This window comes from Aquarana catesbeiana, linkage group LG04 (genome assembly GCF_042186555.1).
Source record: "Aquarana catesbeiana isolate 2022-GZ linkage group LG04, ASM4218655v1, whole genome shotgun sequence".
Lineage (NCBI taxonomy): Eukaryota > Metazoa > Chordata > Amphibia > Anura > Ranidae > Aquarana > Aquarana catesbeiana.
Window position 1 is genome coordinate 61,742,609 of NC_133327.1, and position 27,773 is coordinate 61,770,381.

General features: G+C 47.6%; 1 protein-coding gene across 4 annotated transcripts in view; it reads right to left on the reverse strand.

Moving 5' to 3' along the window:
* LOC141139297 (adhesion G protein-coupled receptor F5-like) overlaps positions 1-27,773 on the reverse strand; it is a 343,899-nt gene that overhangs the window by 54,871 nt on the left and 261,255 nt on the right. For all 4 annotated transcript variants that reach the window (XM_073625269.1, XM_073625266.1, XM_073625268.1 and 1 more), the window contains one exon: positions 8,080-8,279. In XM_073625269.1, the coding sequence (XP_073481370.1) occupies positions 8,080-8,279 (200 nt within the window). The remainder of the gene's footprint in view (positions 1-8,079; positions 8,280-27,773) is intronic.

Below are 27,773 nucleotides of genomic sequence, written 5' to 3' on the forward strand. Positions count from 1 at the left end.
GCCCAATAAGAGTAACTGTGAGGGGTTACAGTGTAATGGCGCCACCAAAACCAAAGGCCCAATTTTTATGCCCCTGTTTGACAGGGCCGTGAAATTACAATTTTTGATATAATATTTCACTGCAGGGCCCGTTCCTGCACCCAACAAGAGTAACTGTGAGGGGTTACAGTGTTCTGGCACCACCAACACCTAAGGCCCAATTTTTCTGCAGAGTATATAGGGCAGGCCGTATAGTATATATACTGCTGTTCAGAGTATATAGTGCCTGGGAGCCCCCCAGGCAATTTTTTTTTTAATTTTGGTGCGAGGTTCCCCTTAATATTCATACCAGACCCAAAGGGCCTGGTAATGGAATGGGGGGGGGGGCCCACGCCGTGTTTTTCAATGATTCTTATTAAGGTTGTCCTAGTAACGATATCAGGACCGATACCGAGCATTTGCGCGGGTACTTGTACTCAAACAAATGCTCCCGATGCCTTAGCCGATACCTTGGAATGGGAGATACAGGAACTCAGCGGGCGGAGTCAGCGGGCAGAGCGGAGGGCGGAGCAGAGAGCGAGTCCTCTGAGTCCTCAAGCAGGTAGTGCAGAGTGCAGGGCTCGGTGACCGGAGCCGTCACATTCGGTAATGGAAGTGATGCTCCGTGTTGCCATTACACCGTTGTCAGTGCTTAAAAATCCCGACGCCCATCTTGGTACACCCTGCCAGCAGCGGACATCTTGTTACACCCAGCCCATATAGTTCAGGCTGGGTGTAACAAGACGTCCGCTGCTGCTTTATTGAGGCCGAGTGCAAGGTGTACCAAGATCGGCGTCGCAGAGGCAGCATAGAAAATCCTCTCATGCCCATAAGTACCAGCCATCAATTAGTGCCCATCCAGCCAGTGCCACTGCCAGCCATTAGTCAGTACCAGCCATCAGTGTGTGCCACCTATCAGCGCATGCCACATATCAGTGCCTATCAGTGCGTGCCACCTATCAGTGCGTGTCACCTATCAGTGCTCATCAGTGCCACCTATTAGTGCTCATCAGTCAGCGCCATCTATCAGTGCCAGCCATCAGTGCGTGCCACCTATCAGTGCCCATTAGTGTGTGCCACCTATCAGTGCCCATTAGTGCGTGCCACCTATCAGTGCATACCACCTATCAATGCATGCCACCTATCAGTGCCCATCAGTCAGTGCCACCTTTCAGTGCCACTGACCAGCCAACAGTGTGTGCCACCTATCAGTGCTCATCAGTGCTGCATAATCAGTGCTTATCGGTGCTGCATAATCAGTGCTACCTATTAGTGCACTGCTCATCAGTGCCATCTATCAGTGCGCCTCAGTCAGTGCCAGCCATCAGTGCGGCCACATATCAGTGCCACCTATCAGTGCCCAGCAATCAGTGTGTGCCACCTATCAGTGCTCATCAGTGCTGCATAATCAGTGCCACCTATCAGTGCTCATCACTCAGTGGTATCTATCAGTGCCAGACAGTCAGTGCCACCCATCAGTGCCCATTCATCAGTGCATGCCACCTATTATTGTCCAGCCATCAGTTTGTGCCACCTATCAGTGCTCATCAGTGCTGCATAATCAGTGCCACCTATCAGTGCTCACGGCTCATCACTCAGTGTCATCTATCAGTGCCAGCCAGTCAGTGCCACCCATCAGTGCCCATCCATCAGTGCGTGCCACCTATCAGTGCCCATAAGTGCCACCTATCAGTGCTGCTTAATCAGTGCCACCTATCAGTGCTCATCAGTGCTGCATATCAGTGCCACCTAATCCTATCAGTGCCCAACAGTGCTGCATATTAGGGCCTCCTCATCAGTGCCACCCAATCCTATCAGTGCTGCATATTAGTCTCTCCTCATCAGTGCAGCCTATCAGTGCAACTTCAGTGCCCCATCAGTGCAGCCTCATTAGCAGTAGCACATATCAGTGAAGGAGAAAAAGTACTTATTTACAAAATTTTGTGACGGAAACTAAGAAAGGCTTCTTTTTTTTTTTTTTAACAAAGAATAAAACCCAGCAGTGGTTAAATAAAATAAATACCACCAAAAGAAGCTCTATTTGTGTGAAAAAAAATTAGAGTACAGTGTAGCATGATTGCGCATTGCGCAATTGTCATTCAAAGTGTGACGGCGCTGGTAGCTGAAAATTGGCCTAGGCAGGAAGGGGGTGAGAGTGCCTGATATAGAAGTAGTTAAACAATGGACACTTTGCGCTTAATTGTTTATTTCATTTTTTTCACCCAAGGTCGAGCAAATTATCAGAGCCCTTCGGTGCACACTGCACAGAGACACCAGCAGAATGTCAGTTGTGTGGAAGTATTTTAAAATTAACGAGGACAACCCACGGATTGCAGACTGCAACCTTTGTTCTGCAAAATTATCTAGAGGTGGTACAAAAAAAAGTTCTTACAATACCAGTAATCTGATAAAGCATTTGAAATTAAAACATAAAAGCATGGAGAATTTACCACTATTGCTAGCAGCAGTAGCACTCAGCAGCCAACTCTGCAGCAAACTTTTGCCAGAAGAGAAAAGCTGTCAAGAGACAACCCCAGAGCTGTAAAAATAACAAAGGCGCTCACCCAATTTATTATTCTGGATGATCAACCTCTTTCAATTGTTGAGAACATGGGTTTTCATCGATTTCTTAATGTGTTGGAGCCGCAGTATGACATTCCCAGTCGCCATTACATAACAGACATCATCTTACCAAAGATCCACGGCACGGTTAAAAAGCACATTACCATCATGTTGCAGAAGGACATAAAGGCAATTAGCTTCACCACTGACATCTGGAGCAGTAGTGTGAGTCCACTGTCTCTCATCAGCTTAACGGTGCAGTGGATAGATGGCGAATTCTCTCTGCATCAGGTCATGCTCCACGCTACAAAATTTGAAGGCTCCCATACCGGTCAAGCAATAGCAAACATACTTGAGGAAATGCTTCAGACTTGGGCGATTCCCAAAAGTTCTGTTCATGTTGTGGTCCGGGACAATGCCAAAAACATGATAAAAGGTATGGAAGATGCTGTACAAATCATTAGTAAGACATCATCTGGAATATGCAGTTCAGTTTTGGGCGCCAGTTCTCAAAAAGGATATTGACGAACTGGAGAAATTGCAGAGAAGGGCAACCAAACTAAGGCATGGAGGAGCTCAGCTATGAGGAAAGATTAGAGGAACTGAATGTTTTCACTCTTGAGAAGAGGAGAATAAGGGGGGATATGATCAACATGTTCAAATATATAAGGGGTCCATACAGTGAACCTGGTGTTGAGTTATTCTCTTTACGGTCAACACAGAAGACAAGGGGGCACTCTTTACGTCTAGAGGAAAAGAGATTTCATCTCCAAATACAGAAAGGTTTCTTCACAGTAAGAGCTGTGAAAATGTGGAATAGACTCCCGCCAGAGGTGGTTCTGGCCAGCTCAGAAGATTGGGCCTGGATACTTTCCTAAAATGTACATAATATAACTGGGTACTAACATTTATAGGTAAAGTTGATCCAGGGAAAATCCGATTGTCTCTCGGGGGGGATCAGGAAGGAATTTTTTCCCCTGCTGTAGCAAATTAGAGCATGTTCTGCTGGGGTTTTTTGCCTTCCTCTGGATCAACAGAGGGTATAAAATTGGGTATATTGGATTGTATTTATTGTTTTTAAGGTTGAACTGGATGGACTTGGATGTGTCTTTTTTCAACCTGACTAACTATGTAACTATGTAGACATTACAGCCGCAAGCAGTTTTAAATTATTTTTTTTTCCTTTTAGAAACCTCATTTTGCTGTGGTACGGTTATAAACATGGGAAAGATGCGCTACTTTACAGGCAGACAAAGGAGACCCCCAGGCACGATATTTAAAGGAATATCATTTTTATTGTTTCACTTTAAGCATTATTAAAATCACTGCTCCCGAAAAAACGCCCGCTTTTAAAACTTTTTTTTGCATTGAAACATGTCCCCTGGGGCACTTTTGATTTTTCACGTTCATGTCCCATAGACTTTAACGGTGTTTGCACAAATTTTTAGCCTGTTCACATGTTCTGCTGTGAACCAAACAGATTTGTTAATCAGCCAATCACATAGCAGCAACTCAATGCATTTAGGCATCTAGATGTGGTGAAGATGACTTGCTGAAGTTCAAACTGAGCAAGAAAGGAGATTTAAGTGACTTTGAATGTGGCATGGTTGTTGGTGCCAGATGAGCTGGTCTGAGTGTTTAAAAACTGCTGATCAATTGGGATTTTCACGCACAACCATCTCCAAGGTTTGTAGATATAGCGGTACCCCCATAGGGACCGCTAAATGTAGAAATTCCACCTGTCAACCTGCCCAGCCCGGCTTTAACTTCCAGTCACTCTCCAGACAATGAACAGTCCATCAGATTTGTTTTTGTTAATTTATTGAGGGATTAAACTTGGCTGGGGTAAGGGAATTATGGGATGCCCAGAATCATTAGTAGAAATCGATGAGATGATTGGAACCTGTATTCAAATTCTCTAAAGCTCCAGTCTCCTCCACCACAAGGCTTATTTGTAGACTGTTTCGCTCTCTCTTGTGCAATACTTGGTTCCTGGCACAGCTAGCACATGGTAGGCCCAACTCTAACACAGTTAAGCCTTTGCAATTGCCATTTGCTGGCAGGGACCGCGGGTCCCTTTAGTGTAGCAACCAACAGCAGAAGAAAAGTCTTTTAGTGCTAGCTGTATTAAGGTGTACTACTGATCCCAGTCAGTCCTGTGCAGACTCTGACAGCCCTCCTGGCTGCAGCCGCCCGACTTCAATGCCAGTAACATCACAATCTCTGCCGCTGGCTCTACATCCATCCCTGGCATGACTCTCCCAGCTCTCCCGATCCCTGTCTCATCTCCCAGGTCCTAAAACTATGTCTAAATGTAGTATTTATGTGTAGGAGGGTTCCACCACCATTGTAAATCTTGCCATCCTCTCTGAGCTGACCCTAGGTATTTAAAGTGATTGTAAAGGATCGTTTTTTTTGTTTTTTTTAAATAACAAACATGTCATACTTACCTCCACTGTGCAGCTCGATTGGCACAGAGTGACCCCAAACATCCTCTTCTGGGGTCCTTCGGCAGCTCTTGCGGCTCCTCCCCACATTAGATTACCCCCTAGGAGAAGCGCTCTCCTGAGGGGGTTACCTTGCGGGTGCGCTCCCGAGTCCACCGTTTGCATCCATAGACTCGGACCCGTCCCCCACGTCATTGAATTTGATTCACAGCAGCGGGAACCAATGGCTGTGCTGCTATCAATCTATCCAATTTAAGAGCCGGGACCCCATGAAGAGAAGGACGGCGCGTCCCCGCCGAGGAGATGAAGGGGCTCAGGTAAGAAAAATGGGGGGTGGGGTGCCGATGACTGGCAGGTGTTTTTTTACCTTAATGCATAGGATGCACTAAGGTGAAAAAACACGAGCCTTTACAACCCCTTTAAGGAGGCCTGCCCCCTGCCAATCCTAGTTGGGGATTGGTCAGAACTCCTTAACACACCCCAGACAGTTCCACCTCTCTTCCCCTCCTCTGCTTCCAGAATCTTCTGAGAGCCAGAGGCCCTGCGAGTCACCAGCCTACTCTAGACCACTCCCAGCACCACAGACCAAAACAAACAGGCTTAGCTTTAAGCTAGGCCAACCTAAATTTACCTGTACTGGCCAAAAATCTAACTCTAGCATCTACCTAAGGTAGAGGGTGCTACACAAAGAATGGTCAGAGAAAGAGAAAAAATCCAGCGAACATGTAGTGCAAGGGCCTGCTTGATTGCATACAAATTGAAAGTGTTTAGGTTTGACCACATATCATATGGTTTTGGTAAATCTAAAGGAAATTTGTATAACCTTTGGCCAGCCTAACTCAAATAACCACTCGTTCTAACCAAGGTATGCAAAATACCATCATTGAACACACAACACATCGAACCTTGAAGCAGACGGGCTACAGCAGCAGAAGACCACACCGGGTGCCACTGCTGCCAGCTAAGAACAGGACACTGACAATACAATTCACACAGATCACCAAAATTGGACAATAGAAGATTATAAAAACATTGCCTGGTCTGATGAGCCTCCATTTCAGCTGCAACATTCAGATGGTAGGGTCAGAATTTACGTAAACAACATGAAAGCATGGATCCATCCTGCCTTGTATCAAAGGTTCAGGCTGGTGGTGGTGGTGTAATGGGGTGGGGGATATTTTCTTGGCACACTTTGGGCCCCTTAGTACTAATTGAGCATTGTTTAAATGCCACGGCGTACCTGAGTATTGTTGCTGAACATGTCCATCCCTGTATGACTACAGTGTACCCATCTTCTGATGGCTCCTTCCAGCAGGATAATGCACCATGTCACAAAGCTCAAATCATCTCACCACTGGTTTCTTGAACACGACAATGAGTTCACTGTACTCCAATGGCCTCCACAGTCACTAGATCTCAATCCAATAGAGCACCTTTGGGACGTGGTGGAACAGGAGATTCGCATCATGGATGTGCAGCCGACAAATCTGCAGCAACTGCATCATGCTATCATGTCGCTATGGACCAAAATCTCTGAGGAATGTTTTCAAAACCTTGTTGAATCTATGCCATGAAGAATTAAGGCAGTTCTGAAGGCAAATGGGGGTCCAACCCGGTACAAGCAAGGTGTACCTCATAAATGAGTTAGAGCTGAACCAATTAAATCCGTGTATAGGCATGCGTGTGGTGTGTTTTGGGGATGTCCTACACATGACAATGTTGTCATAGATGGTTTTATTCTAGGGGAAAAGGTGATGATTTTACCTATATTTTGAACTTATGTCATATTTCTAAAATCTTCGATATTTTTGAATTAAGTAGTGTACAGTGGAACCTTGGATTACGAGCATAATCCATTTCAGGAGAATGCTTGTGATCCAAAACACTCGCATATCAAAGCGAGTTTCCCCATAGAAGTCAATGGAAACGAAGATAATTCGTTCCACATTGACTTCAACTGCATGCAATACTGCATGTGGTAAGAGGAGGGGGGGCACCGGAGAGACTCGAAAATACTCGGACACCGCTCAGATGCACTCGGAAACACTCGAGAGCGGAGTATTTCTGTGTGTTTTCAAGTATTTCCGAGAGTTTCCGAACGGCTCTGAGTGTCACCGGCGCCCCCGCACCTCTGGCCAAATGCAGTACTGCACACTGCAGAGGCTTGAATCCTATTCGTTTTGCGAGACAACACTGCCGAGTCAGGATTTAAAAAAGAATAATAGCTCGCATTGAGAAAATGCTCGTTAACCGCGTTACTCACAATCCAAGGTTCCACTGTACTTTTTTATATAAAGCTCTGTGTTCCTTTATAAAGAATGTCTTTTTCCCCTATTTCCTGTGAGTGTTTTTGTAGTATAGTTGTCCAGTCATAGGATCACCCCTGATTGGGGAATGAGCACATACTAAAATGATACCGTCTTCAATAAATTTTTTTGTACCTACAAGTGAATCTGTGTGATAGCGCTTCCTGCTGTAAATCTATCTAATGTACAAACACCAAAGATTCGTACTAAAAATAAAGTGCTATCTCAGTGCTAAATCTGTGACTATTTGACAGTTAGTGGTTATATCTATAGCGATAAATGATTGAGATTGAGATAAAAGATTCTGGTTAAATTCATAGCAGCTAGTCACTGATTTAGGACTGTATTTTTAGCATGCATTTTTGATATTTGCACATTAGATAGCTTTATAGCACTAAGTGCTGTATCGCACAGTTCCATTATAGTATATCAAAAGTAGCGTGCACCTCTCATATACATTTGGTGTATGCACAAGTGTTGTAATCCATGTGTAAAACGGCTTTATGTGTAAGTCTTTACATTCTTAAAAGAAGCGCTCTTTAGTTCCAGTCTGCTCACATTAACTAGAAAGTTTGCAGTCCAGAGTGCAGTGAATTATTTTTATATTACTGACTGCTTTGCTGGAGTGCAGTGGACCGGCACTGGAGAATTTTGCAGTGGAGCGCACCATGAAGACGTAGACATTTTTGTGGAAAGAAAAGTCATGTTGTCTCATCAACCCCATTGTACGATCAATCCATCATTACCTGAACAGCCACCAGCTGCTGTAGAACTGCTGCAGAGTAGCAGCTGCTTACTGGCGAGGACCAAATCCCATTTGTGCAGGTGTAATTTATTGTGCCTAGCATATTCGGGTTCTTGGTCGAACATCCCACACTATATGTAGAACTACTTGGAGATGAAGGAAGTTCTTGGGAAGCATCTGCCTTGCAGTCTCCTGATGATGCTGGGGATGACAGAAATGGAAATGTGTTCATTGTGGATCAGATAATACTTCGTACCATACTATAGAGCTAATGCACTCACCCATTCATTGAACCAAGTAGGTCTAACATAATGCTAATTATGTGGTAAACACTCAAGATAAAGCCAAAAGTCCAAAACTAGCATGATGATGTGGCTGTGCCTTGTGATGTATTTTTTAAATTTAAAGATCTGCTCTCTTGATCTGGGCAAAGCAGTACAGGCAGTCCCTGACTTACAAACATCTGACTTACATATGACTCATACTTACAAAAGGAGGGAGACAACAGGAAGTGAGAGGAAATCTAATTAGGGTTGCCACCTTTTCTTCAAGCCAAACCCAAACACTTTAGTGGCACATTATTATTTATTTTTTTTTTTTAATGGAGTATACACTATAGGATTGTAAAAGACCTAGGAGACCTTTGAGTGCCTCAAGGAGAGTAGAAATGCAGTGCGCTAGGTGCACCACGGTGAACAGTGAGTGTTTGCCAAATTGCATTGGGGGGGCTGAAAGGGACATTGTTAAATAAAACGCATTCTTGTACCCAAAAAATATGATTAAATTAATAAATAAAATGTCACTGTAAAAATATGAATTGGCCTACCTTAAAAGCGGACAGTGTCAGTCAGTAGGGCAGAGGATGGTGTCAGTAGGGGATGGTGTCAGTAGGGAAGAGGATGGTGTCAGTAGGGCAGTGGACGGTGTCAGTAGGGCAGTGGACGGTGTTAGAAGGGCAGTGGACGGTGTTAGAAGGGCAGTGGACGGTGTTAGAAGGGCAGTGGACGGTGTCAGAACGGCAGTGGACGGTGTCAGAAGGGCAGTGGACGGTGTCAGAAGGGCAGTGGACGGTGTCAGTAGGGCAGAGGATGGTGTCAGTAGGGCAGTGGACGGTGTCAGTAGGGTAGTGGACGGTGTTAGAAGGGCAGTGGACAGTGTTAGAAGGGCAGTGGACAGTGTCAGAAGGGCAGAGGACGGTGTTAGAATTGCAGTGGATGGTGTCAGTAGGGCAGAGGACGGTGTTAAAAGGGCAGTGGATGGTCAGTAGGGCAGTGGATGGTCAGTAGGGCAGTGGGCGGTGTCAGTAGCGCAGTGGACGGTGTTAAAAGGGCAGAGGACGGTGTTAGAAGGGCAGTGGACGGTGTCAGAAGGGCAGAGGACAGTTTAAGAAGGGCAGTGGATGGTGTAAGAAGGGCAGTGGACTGTGTCAGAAGGGCAGTGGATGTTGTCAGAAGGGCAGTGGATGGTGTCAGAAGGGCAGTGGATGGTGTCAGAAGGGCAGAGGATGGTGTCAGAAGGGCAGAGGATGGTGTCAGAAGGGCAGAGGACAGTTTAAGAAGGGCAGTGGACGGTGTAAGAAGGGCAGTGGATGGTGTCAGAAGGGCAGTGGATGGTGTCAGAAGGGCAGTGGATGGTGTCAGTAGGGCAGTGGACGGTGTCAGTAGGGCAGTGGACGGTGTCAGTAGGGCAGTGGACGGTGTCAGTAGGGCAGTGGACGGTGTTAGAAGGGCAGTGGACGGTGTCAGAAGGGCAGAGGACGGTGTCAGAATGGCAGTGGATGGTGTCAGAAGGGCAGTGGATGGTGTCAGTAGGGCAGAGGATGGTCAGTAGGGCAGTGGGCGGTGTCAGTAGGGCAGTGGGCGGTGTCAGTAGGGCAGTGGACGGTGTCAGAAGGGCAGAGGACGGTGTCAGAAGGGCAGAGGACGGTGTTAGAATTGCAGTGGATGGTCTCAGTAGGGCAGATGATGGTGTCAGAAGGGCAGATGACGGTGTCAGAAGGGCAGTGGACGGTGTCAGAAGGGCAGTGGACGGTGTCAGAAGGGCAGTGGACGGTGTCAGTAGGGCAGTGGACGGTGTTAGAAGGGCAGAGGACGGTGTTAGAAGGGCAGTGGACGGTGTAAGAAGGGCAGTGGACGGTGTCAGAAGGGCAGTGGACGGTGTCAGTAGGGCAGTGGACGGTGTCAGTAGGGCAGTGGACGGTGTTAGAAGGGCAGTGGACGGTGTCAGCAGGGCAGAGGATGGTGTCAGCAGGGCAGAGGATGGTGTCAGCAGGGCAGATGACGGTGTCAGAAGGGCAGTGGACGGTGTCAGAAGGGCAGAGGATGGTGTCAGTAGGGCAGGTGACGGTATTAGAAGGGCAGGTGACGGTGTTAGAAGGGCAGTGGATGGTGTCGTAGGGCAGTGGACAGTGTCAGTAGGGCAGTGGACGGTGTCAGTAGGGCCGTGGATGGTGTCAGTAGGGCAGAGGATGGTGTCAGTAGGGCAGTGGACAGTGTCAGTAAGGCAGAGGACGGTGTTAGAAGGGCAGTGGACGGTGTCAGTAGGGCAGTGGATGGTATTAGAAGGGCAGAGGACTGTTTTAGAAGGGCAATGGATGGTGTCAGTAGGGCAGAGGACGGTGTTAGAAGAGCAGATGACAGTGTTAGTAGGGCAGTGGACGGTGTTAGAAGGGCAGTGGACGGTGTTAGAAGGGCAGTGGACGATGTTAGAAGGGCAGTGGACGGTGTCAGAAGGGCAGAGGACGGTGTCAGTAGCGCAGTGGACGGTGTCAGTAGCGCAGTGGACGGTGTTAAAAGGGCAGAGGACGGTGTTAAAAGGGCAGAGGACGGTGTTAGAAGGGCTGTGGACAGTGTTAGAAGGGCAGTGGACGGTATTAGATGGGCAGAGGACGGTATTAGATGGGCAGAGGACGGTGTTAGAAGGGCAGAGGACGGTGTTAAAAGGGGAGTGAACGGTGTTAAAAGGGGAGTGGACGGTGTTACCGTAGAAGAGCAGTGGACGGTGTAACAAAACGTTCCACACTCCACTTGAGTGCTTTTGTTATATACCGCTTCCTCCCAGTCTGAATTTAGATATTCCAACCGCTCACAAGCACAAAACAAGATGATACTTGTTTAGTTGCTGAACATGGACTCCTTTATTAGACCCAAAATACAAGTCTTTTATACAGTTAAAGAGGAGGAGGTTCCTACCTCCTGCTCATATTACTCTGACAATACAACTGTAATCAGAAACAGAATTAAAATGAGCTAATTAACTAATCCCTTAAAGCAGCCAATGTGACTCCGTGCCCTCTTGAGCATTGTTATGATTAATCAGGATTTCACTACAGGTCAGACTTGTTGTCACCGAGCGTCACACAGTAGATTATAGATTATCATAAACATCAACACAGAACTCCTTCTTACAATAGCAGGAGTAATTAGCACAAACAAAAATGGGTGAAATACTCTTATGCCGCGTACACACGACCGGACTTTCCGGCAGGCTAGGTCCGACGGTCTTCCCGACGGACTTTTGGCGGACTTCCGACGGACTTTCTGAACGAACGGACTTGCCCACACACGACCGGACTTTCCGGCAGAATAGGTCCGACGGTCTTCCCGATGGACTTTCGACGAAGTTACGGCAGACTTTCGAACGAACGGACTTGCTCACACACGGACTAAAGTCTGTTCATTTTGAATGTGATGAGGAACGACGGGACTAGAAAAGGAAGTCAATCTCGCCGCTTTTATCGGCGTTGTCAGAAGGGCAGAGGACGGTGTTAGAATTGCACTGGATGGTGTCAGTAGGTCAGAGGACGGTGTAAGAAGGGAAGAGGACGGTGTCAGTAGGGCAGTGGACGGTGTCAGAAGGGCAGAGGACGGTGTCAGAAGGGCAGAGGACGGTGTCAGTAGGGCAGTGGATGGTGCCAGTAGGGCAGTGGACGGTGTCTGTAGGGCAGTGGACGGTGTTAGAAGGGCAGAAGACGGTGTCAGTAGGGCATTTAATAAGGGGACACCCAGATCCCAGCCCCCCCCACCCTATGTGAATGAGTATGGGGTACCCATTCACCTGGGGGGAAAAAAGTGTCAATAAAAAAACACACTAGACAGGTTTTTTAAAGTAATTTATTAGGCAGCTTCGGGGGTCTCTTCCGACTCCTCCGCTCTCTCCAGCCTCTTCTCCCGCTCTCCGGCCTCCGGGTCTTCTCCCGCTCTTCGGTATCTTCTGCCGGGCTCCTCCGCTATCTTCTGCTCTTTTGCCGCTCTTTTGCTAGTGTTGGCCCGGTCTTCTCCTTCCCTGTTCTATTCTTCCGATGTTGACACAACGCTCTCTCCCGCTGTAATGCCGTGTGAGCGGTGCACAACGACTTATATAGGCATGGGGCGTTGTCACCGGGTGATGTCACCCGGTGACCCGCCCCTTATGACGTCACAGTCCCATCATGCTGTGACTTTATAAAGGGGCGAGGTCACGGGTGACATCACCCAGTGACCACGCCCCATGCCTATATAAGTCGTTGCGCACCGCTCACACGGCATTACAGCGGGAGAGAGCATCGTGTCAACACCGGAAGAAGAGAACAGGGAAGCAGACGGAGAAGACTGGGCCAACGCTAGCAAAAGAGCGGCAAAAGAGCAGAAGATAGCGGAGGAGCCCGGCAGAAGATACCGGAGAGAGGGAGAAGAACCGGAGACCAGGAAAGGAGGCCGGAGAAGAGGCCTGAGAGAGCGGAGGAGTCAGAAGAGACCCCCGAAGACGGAAGAGCCCCCCCCGGAGCTGCCTAATAAATTACTTTAAAAAACCTGTCTAGTGTGTTTTTTTATTGACACTTTTTTCCCCCCAGATGAATGGGTAGGGGTACGATGTACCCCATACTCACTCACATAGGGTGGGGGGCCGGGATCTGGGACCCCCTTATTAAAGGGGGCTCCCGGATTCCGATAAGCCCCCCGCCCACAGACCCTGACAACCAATGGCCAGGGTTGTCGGGAAGAGGCCCTTGTCCTCATCAACATGGGGACAAGGTGCTTTGGGGTGGGGGGGGCCACAAGGTGCCCCCCTTCCCCAAAGCACCCACCCCCATGTTGAGAGCATGCGGTCTGGTACGGTTCAGGAGGGGGGGTGCTCGCTTGTCCCCACCCCCTTTCCTGACCGGCCAGGCTGCGTGCTCAGATAAGGGTCTGGTATGAATTTTAGGGGGTCCCCCATGCTGTTTTTTCGGCGTAGGGTTTCCCCTTAAAATCCATACCAGACCTAAGGGACATTGTCGCTTCTTTCTCGCGCTCGCTGCAATAGGAAAATGTGTTTTTCCTATTGCAGCGAGTGCGAGATGTACAGTACCCTGTCGCCTAGAACCAGCGCGATATGATCACGCTGGAAACATTCTCGCGGGCACGTGCTGTAGCTGCCCTTTTGTCGTATTTGGTCCGTCGGACCAGGATATAGACGAACGGGTTTCCCGATAGGAACTGGTTCCGGCAGGAAGATTTGAAATATGTTTCAAATTTAAAGTCTGTCTGATTTTTCGACAGCAAAGGTCCCATGAAGCCCACACACAATCGGATTGTCTGGCGGATTCGTTACGTTGGACCTTTGCTGTCGAAAAGTCAGACTATGTGTACATGGCATTAGAAGCTGTGGCAAGTCAGACTAGACTCATTCACATTATAGAAGACAACAGACAGGTGGCTGGAGTTGATGACATTAGCATCTAACAGTATGTGTCCCAACAGTATGAATCGGTCACTATTTCTAATATGGCATATACAGGGTTCCCAGAGTCTGTGTGTCTTGGGGGACATGGACCTGAATCTAAAGTAACACCACCTCAAGGGTCCCCAGGCATACAGCTCACAAAGATCACCATTCCCCCAAATGTCAGGGCCCATAATCGGTAGGCAAGAGGCCAGCATTCAGTCCCCTCCAAAAGCCTCTGTCCCTGGTGAGTCTGTCACATTTCTCCCCCATCAAAAGTTGACTAACAAGGTCTCAGACCTCCACCTGGTCTGGACATGCGTTAGTCAGGCAGAGTGAACTCACATAGTCTGTCCGCATGATCTCCTTTCTTGGCTGCAAGGAATAGTTGACCTCAGTAAGTGTGGGGCAGAGGTCATTGACTCTCACTCTGTCAGCGCTTCAGCTGGGTGGTGTTTACCATTTAATGGCTTGGCCTGTTCCTGGGCAGAGGGGCCCACTGCCCCAGTTCCCTGAAGCTGAGAAGAAACTGTAGGTGCTAGGCAGAGGCCAGCGGCACTCTGCCCTGTTGCCAGCGATTCAGCTGGGACTAGAAGATGCACCATATCCGCTTGTTGCTGGGGAGATGGGCCGACTGCCCCAGCTCCCTGGAACTCCACAGTCGTTGCCGGTGCTGGGCAGAGTTTGGTAGCACTCTGCCCTGTTGCCAGCACTTCTGCTGGGGACTCCGCATCATCCACTTTGGCTAACCTTTGGGGCAGGAGGCTGGATTCCTCCACTTCCAAACTGTGTAGTTGCCAGGGGCGGACTGACCATTAGGTCACTCGGTCGCCGACCGTCGGGGCCCCATGAGCGGCTCAGTCAGCAGCGTAAAAAAGCCGCCCGCCGCACCGCACGAAAACCCCGTCCTCCTGGATTATTACTGCTCCCAGCGCCGCGGCCAGCCCGCTACCCGAGCAGACCTCGGCTTAGGCTGAGAGAGGCTCTGTCAGCAGGGAGGGGCGGGGCAGGGAGCTCAACTGACGCTCTGACCCTGCCCTGCCCCGCCCCTCCTCATGTAGTCTGAGTCTAAAACTAATTAGAGCGTCTCTCCTGCACTTCTGAGAGCTCCGCTATGGACCACAAAAATCCCCGCCCCCTACCGACAAAAGCTCCGCCCCCTACCGACAAAAGCTCCATCCCCTACTGACAAAAGCTCCACCCCTACCGACGAAAGCTCCGCCCCCGGACCTCTGAGAGTGGGAGGTGAGCCCGACTGGACAGGTAGGTCCTTCAGCCTACATTATATACACAGCCTGTAGACCCCTTTTTTTTGCTAAACCATCCCTGGAAATGTTGTTTACCCCCCCGTATAGCTGTGCATTGCTGGAAGTTTAAATTTTAAAACTGGCTACCTGGTCATCTCCTATAGTCGCATTCGCAGTCTGGTTATTTCCTGTAGTCGCATTCGCAGTCTCTGGTTATTTCCTGTAGTCGCATTTGCAGTCTGGTCATTTCCTATAGTTGCATTCACAGTCTCTGGTTATTTCCTGTAGTCGCATTCACAGTCTCTGGTTATTTCCTGTAGTCGCATTCGCAGTCTCTGGTTATTTCCTGTAGTTGCATTCGCAGTCTGGTCATTTCCTGTAGTCACATTCGCAGTCTGGTCATTTCCTATAGTCGCATTCACAGTCTCTGGTTATCTCCTGTAGTCGCATTCGCAGTCTGGTTATTTCCTGTAGTCGCATTCACAGTCTCTGGTTATTTCCTGTAGTCGCATTCAAAGTCTCTGGTTATTTCCTGTAGTCGCATTCGCAGTCTGGTTATTTCCTGTAGTCGCATTCGCAGTCTGGTCATTTCCTGTAGTCACATTCGCAGTCTGGTCATTTCCTATAGTCGCATTCACAGTCTCTGGTTATCTCCTGTAGTCGCATTCGCAGTCTGGTTATTTCCTGTAGTCGCATTCACAGTCTCTGGTTATTTCCTGTAGTCGCATTCGCAGTCTGGTTATTTCCTGTAGTCGCATTCGCAGTCTGGTCATTTCCTGTAGTCGCATTCGCAGTCTGGTTATTTCCTGTAGTCGCATTCGCAGTCTCTGGTTATTTCCTATAGTCGCATTCGCAGTCTCTGGTTATTTCCTGTAGCCACATTCGCAGTCTGGTTATTTCCTGTAGTCGCATTCGCAGTCTCTGGTTATTTCCTGTAGTCGCATTCGCAGTCTGGTTATCTCCTGTAGTCGCATCCCCAGTCTCTGGTTATCTCCTGTAGTCGCATCCCCAGTCTCTGGTTATCTCCTGTAGTCATTTATGATATCTATGGTTATGCATATTTATTGAATCCATATTGAGCACTATATTTGATTGGCTGTTTGCTTCTGCTTAGGCCTGGAAAACATGCACAATTGCACATGATGATGACTTCATCATCATGTGCGTTATTGTGATTGTGATTGTGTGTGTGTGCCAAGCAGAAGCAGCCAATCAAATATAGTGCTCAATATGGATTAAATAAATAGTGGGAAGAGTGTTCCTTACATTGGTGGTCAGTGAGAAGAATGTTCCTCACATTGGTGATCAGTGGGAGGAATGTCCCTTACATTGGTGGTCAGTGGGAAGAATGCTCCTTACATTGGTGATCAGTGGGAAGAATGCTCCTTACATTGGTGATCAATGAGAAGAATGTTCCTTACATTGGTGGTCAGTGAGAAGAATGTTCCTTACATTGGTGGTCAGTGGGAAGAATGTTCCTTACATTGGTGATCAGTGGGAGGAATGTCCCTTACATAGGTGATCAGTGAGAAGAATGCTCCTTACATTGGTGATCAGTGGGAAGAATGTTCCTTACATTGGTGATCAGTGGGAAGAATGTTCCTTACATTGGAGGTCAGTTAGAAGAATGTTCCTTACATTGGTGGTCAGTGGGAAGAATGTCCCTTACATTGGTGATCAGTAAGAAGAATGTTTCTATACATTGATGGTCAGTGGGAAGAATGCTCCTTACATTGGTGATCAGTGAGAAGAATGTTCCTTACATTGGTGATCAGTGGGAAAAATGTTCCTTACATTGGTGGTCAGTGGGAAGAATGTTCCTTACATTGGTGATCAGTGGGAAGAATGTTCATTACATTGGTAGTCATTGAGAAGAATGCTCCTTACATTGGTGGTCAGTGAGAAGAATGTTCCTCACATTGGTGATCAGTGGGAGGAATGTCCCTTACATTGGTGGTCAGTGGGAAGGAGGAGGAGGACACACCCAAGGAGCTCTCTGAGAACCAGCCTTTTTTCAAGCCTGGGCGTTGCCTGCTAGTTTGGCCCAGGAACAATGCCTGATCCTGGGGGAGGCCCAGGGAGGGATCCCCCTGATGACACGGGGCCTAGTGAGGAGTAGGTGGAGGATCTGACTGTGGGTCCAGGCCCTGGTATGGATGCGAGTATCTTCAGACAGAAGATTGTTGATCGCTTTAGGGAAATTGGAAGGGCTGAAGAGAAACTTCAAGTTTTGAAAACTGAACATAAAAACTTTAAAGCCAAATACTTCCAGGCATGGAGTAGAAATTGAACAGCCATGAAGCCTGAGTTACAGGAATTGGAGGAAAAGGTAAAGCAGCAAACTTTATTGTTGGAGAAGTTAAAAGCCAGAAGTGGAGCTTTTAAAGAAAAATTTGACAATGAGAAGAGATTTGCCAGCCAGTCGTCAGTAAGTTGCATGGATCAGCAGCCTCAGGTTATGGATGACCCAGGTCCATCTGCCTCTGCACCTCTCCCCCCATGTAAGGCCTTGGAATCGCCAGCGGCAACCAGCCAGGGGGTTGAGAGTGAGCATGGCACCCTGACCTTCATCCAGCAGATGGAGTCACCCCTGGGAGCAGACAAGGTTGCCATTTCTGATGATCCATCAGAAATCCCTGAGGATGAGGAAAAAAATAAACCAGGGAATGAAGATGGACCTGCACCAAATACCCTGAACATGGATGTTTCTACTCCTGCATTTGCTGAGACCAGTAGTTCCTCTACCAAGTTTTCTCCATGTGTTTCACACAGTATGGCTGACACCAGCAAAGAGATTGCCTCACCTGAGCCTCCCTGTGTTCCAGCAGAGCTGATTGATGGGGGAGGGGATCAGCACATTGCACCATATGCAGTGGAAGCCATGGATGTGTCAGACCAGCCTGCTGAAAGTCCTGTCCTGATGGAAGAGAACAGGCCAGCTGAAGATTCCACCAGCACAGCAGTGGGAACTGACACTGTTGGGAAGACTACAGGAACTGTGAATATACCAGCAAGTATTAAGAATGACAGTAATGATAAAACAATGAATGTGGTGGGTGGTGGTGAAGGGGTTAATACTGCTGGGAAAAATAAAAATGACATTGCTCTCCCTGCTCAGCAGAGGAAAGACTCATCGATTGTGCAGAACAAATCTGTACAATCGATATCTGCTAGAAATGTGTTAGACGGTTCAAAACACACAAATGTTTCTTCTACTGGGAGAAATGTGGGCAGTTATGCGTCTGTTCTGGGGAGTCGCACCAAGGAGGGTGGAGGGAATTTTAGTGGTCACAATTTGGGGGGGCTTGGTGGTGGGATGGTTGGTGGGTACAGGAGGAGGAATGTGGTTCAATTGAAGTGGGAGGGGGAGGGGACCCCACCAGTAAGGGGGAGGGTGGCTGAGTTGGTTCTGGAAATGGGGTTTAAAGCCTTGGATATCTTTGCTTTGATTTGCCCAGTGGGGAGTTATGAGTTTGATTTGTCCTTTGTAAAGCCTAAGGGTCTGGATTTATTTTGGGAGAGGTATAGTAGGTGCAAGGGCCTTCCGCAGTGGAGTGGTTTGGTGCCAAAGGTGATTTCCAGGCAGCCTCTGATAAAGTCGGTGACGATCCTGGTGCGTAACGAATCCATACCAGAGGCTGATTTAATAGTATGGCTACGCCGATATGGTGAGGTCCTCGCTCCACTGCGGAAGGTCCTTGATGAGCATGGAATATGGACAGGGGCCTGGACAGTGTCACTAAAATTGGGGGTGCTTGGAAATGTAGTTCAACACCTTCCCTGTTCAGCTTTTCTGGGGAGGGATAGGCTGGCCATTTTGCATCTACCTGTACCCATAAGAAATGCTCACTATGCCAGGATCTGGACCATTTGGCTAAGGATTGTACTGAAATTCGGTGCAATTTGTGCCAAAAGCTGGGTCATCCTTATAGTCAGTGCCCGGAGGCATTACATAACTTGCCAGGATTGGAGGCTGAGTTGCAGAGACTTGATAAGGAGGATGAGGCCGCTAAAACTGTTATTGCCCCTCCTGTTTCTGTTATATCTGTTCCAGATTCTGTTTCCCCTAGTAATGTGGTCCCTGAGTCTGTCCCTTCTGTGTCTGTTACATCTGTTGTTTCGGATTCTGTTTCACCTAGTAATGTGGTCCCTGAGTCTATCCCCCATGTGGTGGTCCCTAATCCTACTGTACGTAGATCCTCCAGACTGGCAGAAGCTGCTGGGGGGGCAGGTTTGGCGGATCTTCCCACTCGGCCTCCAGTCCCTGTCCCTCAGCGGCACAAACGTGGTCAGGGGAATGTGGGGGTGCTGGATGGGGGTGGGGCTGATAGAAGGGTGTCCATATCCCATGTCTCACCCTCTGTTGAGGGGGATTCGGATGATGAGGGGTGGGAGAAGTTTAGGAGGAAGAAAAAGAAGAAGAAGAGGAAGACAAGTAAAGTGGTAATTTCTTCCTCAGGGTCGGACCCAGGAGGGCTTCCTCTTGGTAATACCTTTTCAGTTTTGTCGGGTGATGAGATGTCTGATATCTTTCTCTTTATCATCCATGGATGAGGGGGAGTCACGTAGTCTGAAGAGAGCTGTTTCTGGTGATGAGAGTGTGGCAAAGGTTAAGAAACGACTACCCCAATCATCCTGATGGCAGTTCCCACTCCGATAAAGGTGGCGGCCATTAATGTCGCCAGCATTAAATCTGCAAGAGCTCGTGATATTGCCTTATTTTTGCTCAGCGAGTTTGATGCCGAGATTTTATTTTTGCAAGAGACCTGGCTCAATACTTTGGCCGATGTCCATCTAGCAAAAAGGGAGTGGAGATGCGGTCCCTCCTTTTGGTCTCTTGCGGCTGAGCCCTGCAGCGGAGTTGCGGTCCTTTTTAAAACCGATATGGTAACATGCCGGCCGGTAATTGAGGTAGAAATGGGGAGATGCATGGTCTTGGACGTCTCTGTTAGGGGGCAGGACCTGCGCCTGATCAATATCTATGGACCGCAGTCAAAATGGGGCAGGAAATGCCTCCTCACAGAGATCAAGCCCTTCCTTTTTACGTCCCAGCAGGTTGTCTTTGGAGGTGATTTTAACACCATAATTAGGCCTGAAGACAGGAGAGGCTCCATAGACAGGCTGGGTTACGATAGCGTTTTTCTTAGAGATATGGTTAGACAAGCAGGCCTGGTAGATGTGCATATTAAGCACTGCCCTGGCAGCACGGGATTCACATTTCAGAGAGGGAATAGTCAGAGTAGGATAGATAGGTTTTTTTTAAAGGAGAACTCTGCTTTCTCGGCTCCTGAGTTGAGGGGGGTGGAGTTCTCTGACCACTGTATGCTGTCTGTGACTCTGAATGCCTCGGACACTCCACCCAGGGGAAGGGGTACCTGGAAACTGAATTCGGCTCTCCTGGAAGATGTAGAGGTAAGACAATCCTTTGAGGATTTTTTTCAGGCACAGGTTTCTATTCTGGACTTTTGCAGCAGTAAGTCAGAGTGGTGGGAGCTTGTGAAACAAAGGACAATTGGACTTTTCAAGGCCATAAGTAAGAAGAAGCAGCTTGGTATGTACATTGCCTACCAGCATTTGCGGAGGAAGCTTGATCGTCTTGTCTCGTATAGAGGAGATCCAGGGGAGATTTCTGAGGTGAAGTTTCTTCTTAGGAAGTGTCAATACGACCGGCATGCCTCCTTGGTTCTGGAGAGGGATTATGGAAAATATCACTCGCCTGATCCTTACCAAAACTGTAAGCAAGGCATAGCAGTTAAGACGGTCATAGGCCTGAGGGATAGTACGGGTTCCCTGGTGAAGTCCAGATCAGGGATCCTGGAGATCTTCAGGTCATATTACGCAGACCTTCTGGGAAGAAAGGACCTTTGTCGGGACAGGATGGAAAGCTTTCTGGATTCTACTCCAGGATTGGGAAATGGTACATTGCCTTTGATGGATTTGACAGAACCAATTTCAGTGGATGAGGTAGTTCATGCTATAGAGAAGCTGGCTACCAAAAAATCGCCTGGGCCAGATGGGTTGACAGCTGAATTCTACAAGTGTTTTAAGTCCATTCTGGCTCCCTTTTTAGCAGAGGTTTATAACAGCTGTCTAGAAGAGGGTTCGCTCCCTCCCTCCATGAGGCAATCCGCTGTGATTCTTCTGTCAAAAGGTAAAGACCCCTCAATGATTGAGAACTGGCGCCCCATCAGTCTTCTTAATGTTGATAGAAAGATCCTGGCGAAGATTCTTTTTTGGCGCTTGTCGTCAGTAGCAGGCGATTTGTTGTCCAGTCATCAGCACTGCTCGGTCCAAGGTAGAAGTACCTTTTCAGCGGTTTTAGCTGTCCGGGAGGCTTTGGAACGATGCAGGGCTGCTGGATGGAGAAAGTACTTGCTGGCATTGGATCAGGCGAAGGCTTTTGATAGAGTCAATCACGAGTACCTGTATTTGCTACTTGGTAGATACGGCCTGCAGGGGAGGTTTATAGATTGGCTGAAGACATTATATAGAGGGGCTGAGAGCTTCCCACTGGTTAATGGTTGGGTTGGACGGCCTTTTGAGGTTGGCTCTGGTGTGCGCCAGGGATGTCCTCTGAGCCCCCTGTTATATGTATTTGCAATCGACCCCTTCATAAGAAGGCTAGAGAGTGGATCTTTGTGTGGGGTGCCTTTGGGCATTGCTGGTGTGCCGCCTCTGAAGGTCGTGGCCTATGCCGATGATGTGTCTGTTATTGTCTCTGGGACAGAGGAGGCTCAGGAGGTGGTCCCTATGATAGAGCAGTACACGGAGGCTTCTGGTTCTAAAGTCAACCATGAAAAGAGTGAAGTTTTCTGGATGGGTGAGGAGGGTGAAAGCTTCGAACTTCCGGATGCCTTCCCAGAGCCCCAGCAGGAAATTAAAGTGTTGGGCATCAAATTTGGTCCTGGTGACTATGGTCATTGAAATTGGGAAAGCAGGTTGGTGTGCGCCAATGCCAAAGTAGCAAGCTGGAAGAAATGGAAGCTTTCCTTGAGGGAGAGGGTTGACTTGATCAAAACATACCTGGTCCCAATCTTTTTATATGTCAGCTTCGTCTGTATCTTGCCAGCATCTCTCTATGCAAGGGTGTACAGCTGTTTTTTCCAACTGTTATGGGGAAGTAGGCTGAACTTGATCAAACGCAATGTAACTTACCTGTCTAGGCGGGAGGGTGGCCTAGGAATGGTCAACCCAATAGTTTTCTTTTCTCTGCTCTTTTTAAAGTACAATCTTGGTAACATGCTAGCAGAGAACCCGCCGGGATGGGTGGGCATTTTTCAATCTTGTTTTAGGCCTTTTCTGCGATGCTGGGAAGATGGCGGGCCAGTGAAAAGTCTGAGAGTCCGACATGGCAAGCTCCCGGCTTATGTTGCCCCATGTCTGAAAATACTTCGGCAGTGGCAGGTGACAGTGGAGGATATCAAGTCCCTCCCCAGGAAGCTTCTGGAGGAGAGGATTTTGAGCTCTGCTTTCAGTGTGTCACTGGCCTTAAGGGATTGCCCAGGCTCTGTAATGAGGGAGGGGTTGCGTTTATTCATTTTAGAAAGAATCCCCTTGAAGTTTAGGGATCAAGCCTGGCTCGCTTTCCATGGAAGGCTCTATGTCAGAGGGAACTTGAAGCATCGCCCTGTGGATGATCGGGATTGTCCTAGAGAGGAGTGTGTTGGTAAAGTGGAGTCTATGGACCACTTTTTGCTGCAGTGTCCCTTTAACATAGAGGTGTATAAAAGGGTGGGGAGGGCTCTAGGCATCCCCTTTTTCTATCGCATGAGTTATGCGGAGTGGGTGTACGGGGCATTCCCGACTTGCTGGGATTTTGATTTGGATACACTGTTTTTAGTTAGTATAGTTGTCCGTTACTTCACATGGAATGCACGGTGCCAGATTACCCTGCGGAAAAAAGTCCTCTCTGTTGAGGTGGTGGTGCACGATATTCTGGGTGAGGTTGGGAAAATTCGGGGTCTTGAGAGGGGCAGGGAGCCTCGGGCGGTCTGGAAAAGGGCATGGAGGAATATCAGACCTGCCTTTGGTGAACTGCCCATCTCTGGGTGAGGAGCTCTTTTCTTTTTCTGTTTCTTTCACTCCCTTAGCTTTTGTTGGTTAGTAGCTTCTTTTTGAAGAAGGGCTGCATGCATAATGGGTGCGGGTTTGTTTCTTGACCTCACAGTTCAGATGTCTGGTGTATTGGTGTGAGTTGTAGTGAGATTATCCCCAATAATGACATGTTCATGATGAGTTTTGTTTTTGCTGTAAAGTCATTTTTTTTGTTTGAGAGCAGATTTGCTATATTTATTTTCATTTATGTAAATATGTATATTATATATAGTGATTTTATGCTTATTGATTGCAAGACTTTTAATAAAGAAAAATTGGGAAGAATGCTCCTTACATTGGTGATCAGTGGGAAGAATGTTCCTTACATTGGTGGTCAGTGGGAAGAATGTTCCTTACATTGGTGATCAGTGGGAAGAATGTCCCTTACATTGGTGATCAGTGAGAAGAATGTTTCTATACACTGGTGGTCAGTGGGAAGAATGCTCCTTACATTGGTGATCAGTGAGAAGAATGTTCCTTACATTGGTGATCAGTGGGAAGAATGTTCCTTACATTGGTGGTCAGTGGGAAGAATGTTCCTTACATTGGTGGTCAGTGGGAAGAATGTCCCTTACATTGGTGATCAGTGAGAAGAATGTTTCTATACATTGGTGGTCAGTGGGAAGAATGCTCCTTACATTGGTGATCAGTGAGAAGAATGTTCCTTACATTGGTTGTCAGTGGGAAGAATGTTCCTTACATTAGTGGTCAGTGGGAAGAATGTTCCTTACATTGGTGATCAGTGGGAAGAATGTTCCTTACATTGGTGATCAGTGAGAAGAATGTTCTTTACATTGGTGGTCAGTGGGAAGGAGGAGGAGGACACACCCAAAGAGCTCTCTGAGAGAACCAGCCTTTTTTCAAGCCTGGGCCTTGCCTGCTAGTTTGGCCCAGGAACAATGCCTGATCCTAGGGGAGGCCCTGGGAGGGATCCCCCTGATGACACGGGGCCTAGTGAGGAGGAGGAGGTGGAGGATCTGACTGTGGGTCCAGGCCCTGGTGAGAATGTGGATGTCTACAGACAGAAGATCATTGATCGCTTTCGAGCAATTGGAAGAGCTGAGGAGAAACTGAAATGTTTAAAAGCTGAACATAAAAACTTCAGGACCAAGTATTTCCAGGCCTGGAGTAAGAATCGTTTGGCCATGAAGCCAGAGTTACAGCAGATGGAAGAGGAGGTAAAGAAACAATCTTTATTTTTGGAGAAATTAAAAGATAAAAGTGGAGCTTTTGCAGAAAAGTTTAAAAATGACAGAAGATTTGCCAGCCAGACATCAGCGAGTTGTGTGGATCAGCAGCCGCAGGTAACAGACAACCCGGCTTCATCTGCCTCTGCACCTCTCCCCCCATGTCAGGCTGGGGAATCGCCAGCGGCAACCAGCCAGGGGGTTGAGAATGAATATGGCACCCTAAATTTCATCCAACAGATGGAGTCACCCCTAAGGGCAGACAGGTCTGTTGGTGAAGTCCCAGAGGATGAGCAGAGGGGTTACAGACCGGCAGAGCCAGCACTGGTGGAAAAATCCCAGTGCACCATGCTGCCTCCTTCCAACATGTCTGCCCCACCGGCTGTAATGGATGGTGTTCCGGCTGAGGAACAGGAAGGGAAGGAGCCCTGCAAACCGCTGCCTGTTAGAGTTTCTGCTGTGGAGAAACCTTCTGCAGACATGGAGGGAAAACCCCTGGCAGAGGTGTCATTAGCTCACCAGAGCAATGTGGATGGATCTACTTCATACACCCCGGACATGGATTTTGCTGCTACTGCTGAGACTTGTAGTTCTACAAGCAAGATGGCTGCCAGCTCTAAAGAGCCTGTTTCACCTTCACCTGGGCTGATTGATGCAGGTGGGGAAGGGAATCAGCACACTGCAGCATGTGAAGTGGAGACAGCAATGGAAGTCTCCTGCAATGATTCACCTGTTGCTGTATTAGAACAACCTTCACTCTGCTCTGCTGTTAGTCCTGTCCTGATGGAGGAGAAGAGTCTGCCTGGAGGTGATGTGTGTATGGGGACAGCAGTGAGTGAGGACACAGCAGGAACTATAAATGTGACTGAAAATAATGACAGCAATAATACTGATAAAGCAAAGGATGTGTTGGTGGTGGGTGGTGGTGGTGAAGGGGTTAATGTGGCTGCTATAGGTAAAAATGACATTTCTTCTGCTCAGCAGAGGAAAGATTCTTCAGGTGTGCAATCCAATCTCAAATCTGTGCAATCGTTATCTGCCAAAGTTGTTTTAGATGTTTCTACATCACAGATGGATCCTTTGCAAGGAGGAATATGGGGAGTTATGCATCTGTTCTGGGGAGTCGCAACAAGGAGGGTGGAGGGAATTTTGTAAATACTAGTCACAGTTTGGGGAGGCTTGGTGGTGGGATGGTTGGTGGGTACAGGAGAAGGAATGTGGTTCAGTTAAAGTGGGAGGGGGAGGGGACCCCACCAGTAAGGGGGAGGGTGGCTGAGTTGGTTTTAGAAATGGGGTTTAAAGCCTTGGATATATTTGCTTTGATTTGCCCAGTGGGGAGTTATGAATTTGATTTGTCCTTTGTAAAGCCTGAGGGTCTGGATTTATTTTGGGAGAGGTTTAGTAGGTGCAAGGGCCTTCCGCAGTGGAGTGGTTTGGTGCCAAAGGTGATTTCCAGGCAGCCTCTGATAAAGTCGGTGACGATCCTGGTGCGTAACGAATCCATACCTGATAAGGTTGGAAATAATAGGTTGGAGTTCTACTTAGGTTGTTTTTCATTTTATGTATAATATGTGCGTGTCAGTTGTAAGACGTAGCTTAAGTCTTTCCAGATGTGTCCAGCGTCATGTATGTTGAAATTATACTGCTTGTTACCTTATATGGAAATTTGCTCAAACTGATGCTTGTGTAACCAAGCCTTATAAAAAGCCCCAATAAAGAGCCGACAGGTTCAGTTGACAGTACGGGACCCTTAAGGCTCGGATCTGATATACAGAAATCTATATTCTGTGTCTTATTTCTTTGATAGCTAAATTTGGCAAAGCAATATAAACTAGAAGCAGTTAAGTTGAAGACTGCACTTAACATTTCTGGCGCCCGGAAGTAGGGACACACCGATGACACTTCAAGAGGTGGATGAATTGGACTGACGGAACAAAAGGTCAGGCATTCCGGGAACCACAGATTGAAAACCTGCGCAGGTAAGAAAAAGCTTTATTTTTCTTATATTCTGTGCTCCCCTGATTTGTGCCTATCCGTTCTGTCAGTTACGGTTCTCCTGGTTTTAAAACACCAGCCTCTGTAGTGGTGAGTCTAGAATTACTGCATATTGTGGTTTATATTGCTGGAATTAATTGTTGTTTTGTTTTTTGTCTGTCTTGTTGAGAAAGTGAATGAGCCTTGCCTAGGTTGGTATGAATTGAAAGAATATCATCCCAATGAGCAGTAGAATGCGTCCTTAACCTCGCAAGAGGACTTTGGGGGTCTGCCGCTTAAGTTTGATATTCAATTTAATTCATAAACCATAGACGGGTTGAAAGTATAAGCCCTGTCTGCTCCATAAAGCAGGGATAAGAGTGTATGAGAGGGATTCCCAGATACAGGGGGAATGAGGTCTCCATAAGCCCGGAGATCTAGTCGGATACCTGGTCACTTAAAGGAATGCTTGTATATGTGTAGCTGCCATTCTGGTCATAATATTTGTGAGTTGGCTAGCATATAAAGTAATTCGATTTCAGAAATCTCATCCTGGAGAGGTTTTTAGTATTCTGGCACCCTAGGAGGAAGGCAACGAGGAACTAGTGTAGCTTTTTTAGTATTTAGTACTGTACACTAAGTGTCCCACACGCTACCTAGGCACGGACTGTCAGAATGGGCCAGCAGAACACGAAACCCCGTCAGGGAATTGTGGTGCATTATACAGTGCCACAGATAAGAACATCTATGGGAAAGATGAAGCATAGGACTTAAAGGATGTCCTTCGTAAATTTAAGGTGAAAGGAGCAGCGGGTTTAGACCTGGATGTATGGAGTGAAATAAAAAGGGACAGACAAGGAGAGGTGTTAGAGAAGCAATGGATGCGTCAGGTTCAATGCTTAATTAAAGTCTCAAATAGAGCAAAAGAAGAGGGGTGGAAATATAATCCAGATTGTGATGGTTGGGATATGAAAGACAGAAGAATAAAAAAAAAAAATGCTGAAATTTTAAATAATCTTAGTTCAACCATCCCACCCCCATATACTGACATAGTACGTAAACTACACAAGATATATCCTGAAATTGAGGGTAGAGGATGGGTTTTGTATAGCAAAGCCAGCTGCTTTCTGTAGATTTTTTTTTTGTGACACAGTTAATGAATACACATGAAGCAACCTGGCAGGATGGGGAGGATTTATGCAGACATAAAATGACTCTGACCCTGTTTAACTAGTTTATGACCGACCTACAGACCGAGCTGAGGGGGGATGGCAATTTAGAGACAGGAGGTCAGACACATAGACTCAAGGGCTCCTTTTATTGCTAGATTAGAAGCTTTCTCTCAGGCAAAACAACAGGAGAGAGGGTCAATATCACTCATGAAACAAATGCCAGGACAGACTGTATCAGAATTTTACTTATCTATGGAAAGTATGATGGCAGATGAGGGATTGGATTTGGCTCTGCCAGTCACGATCTGAGCCTTCAATAGACAGTTTATGGAAGGATTA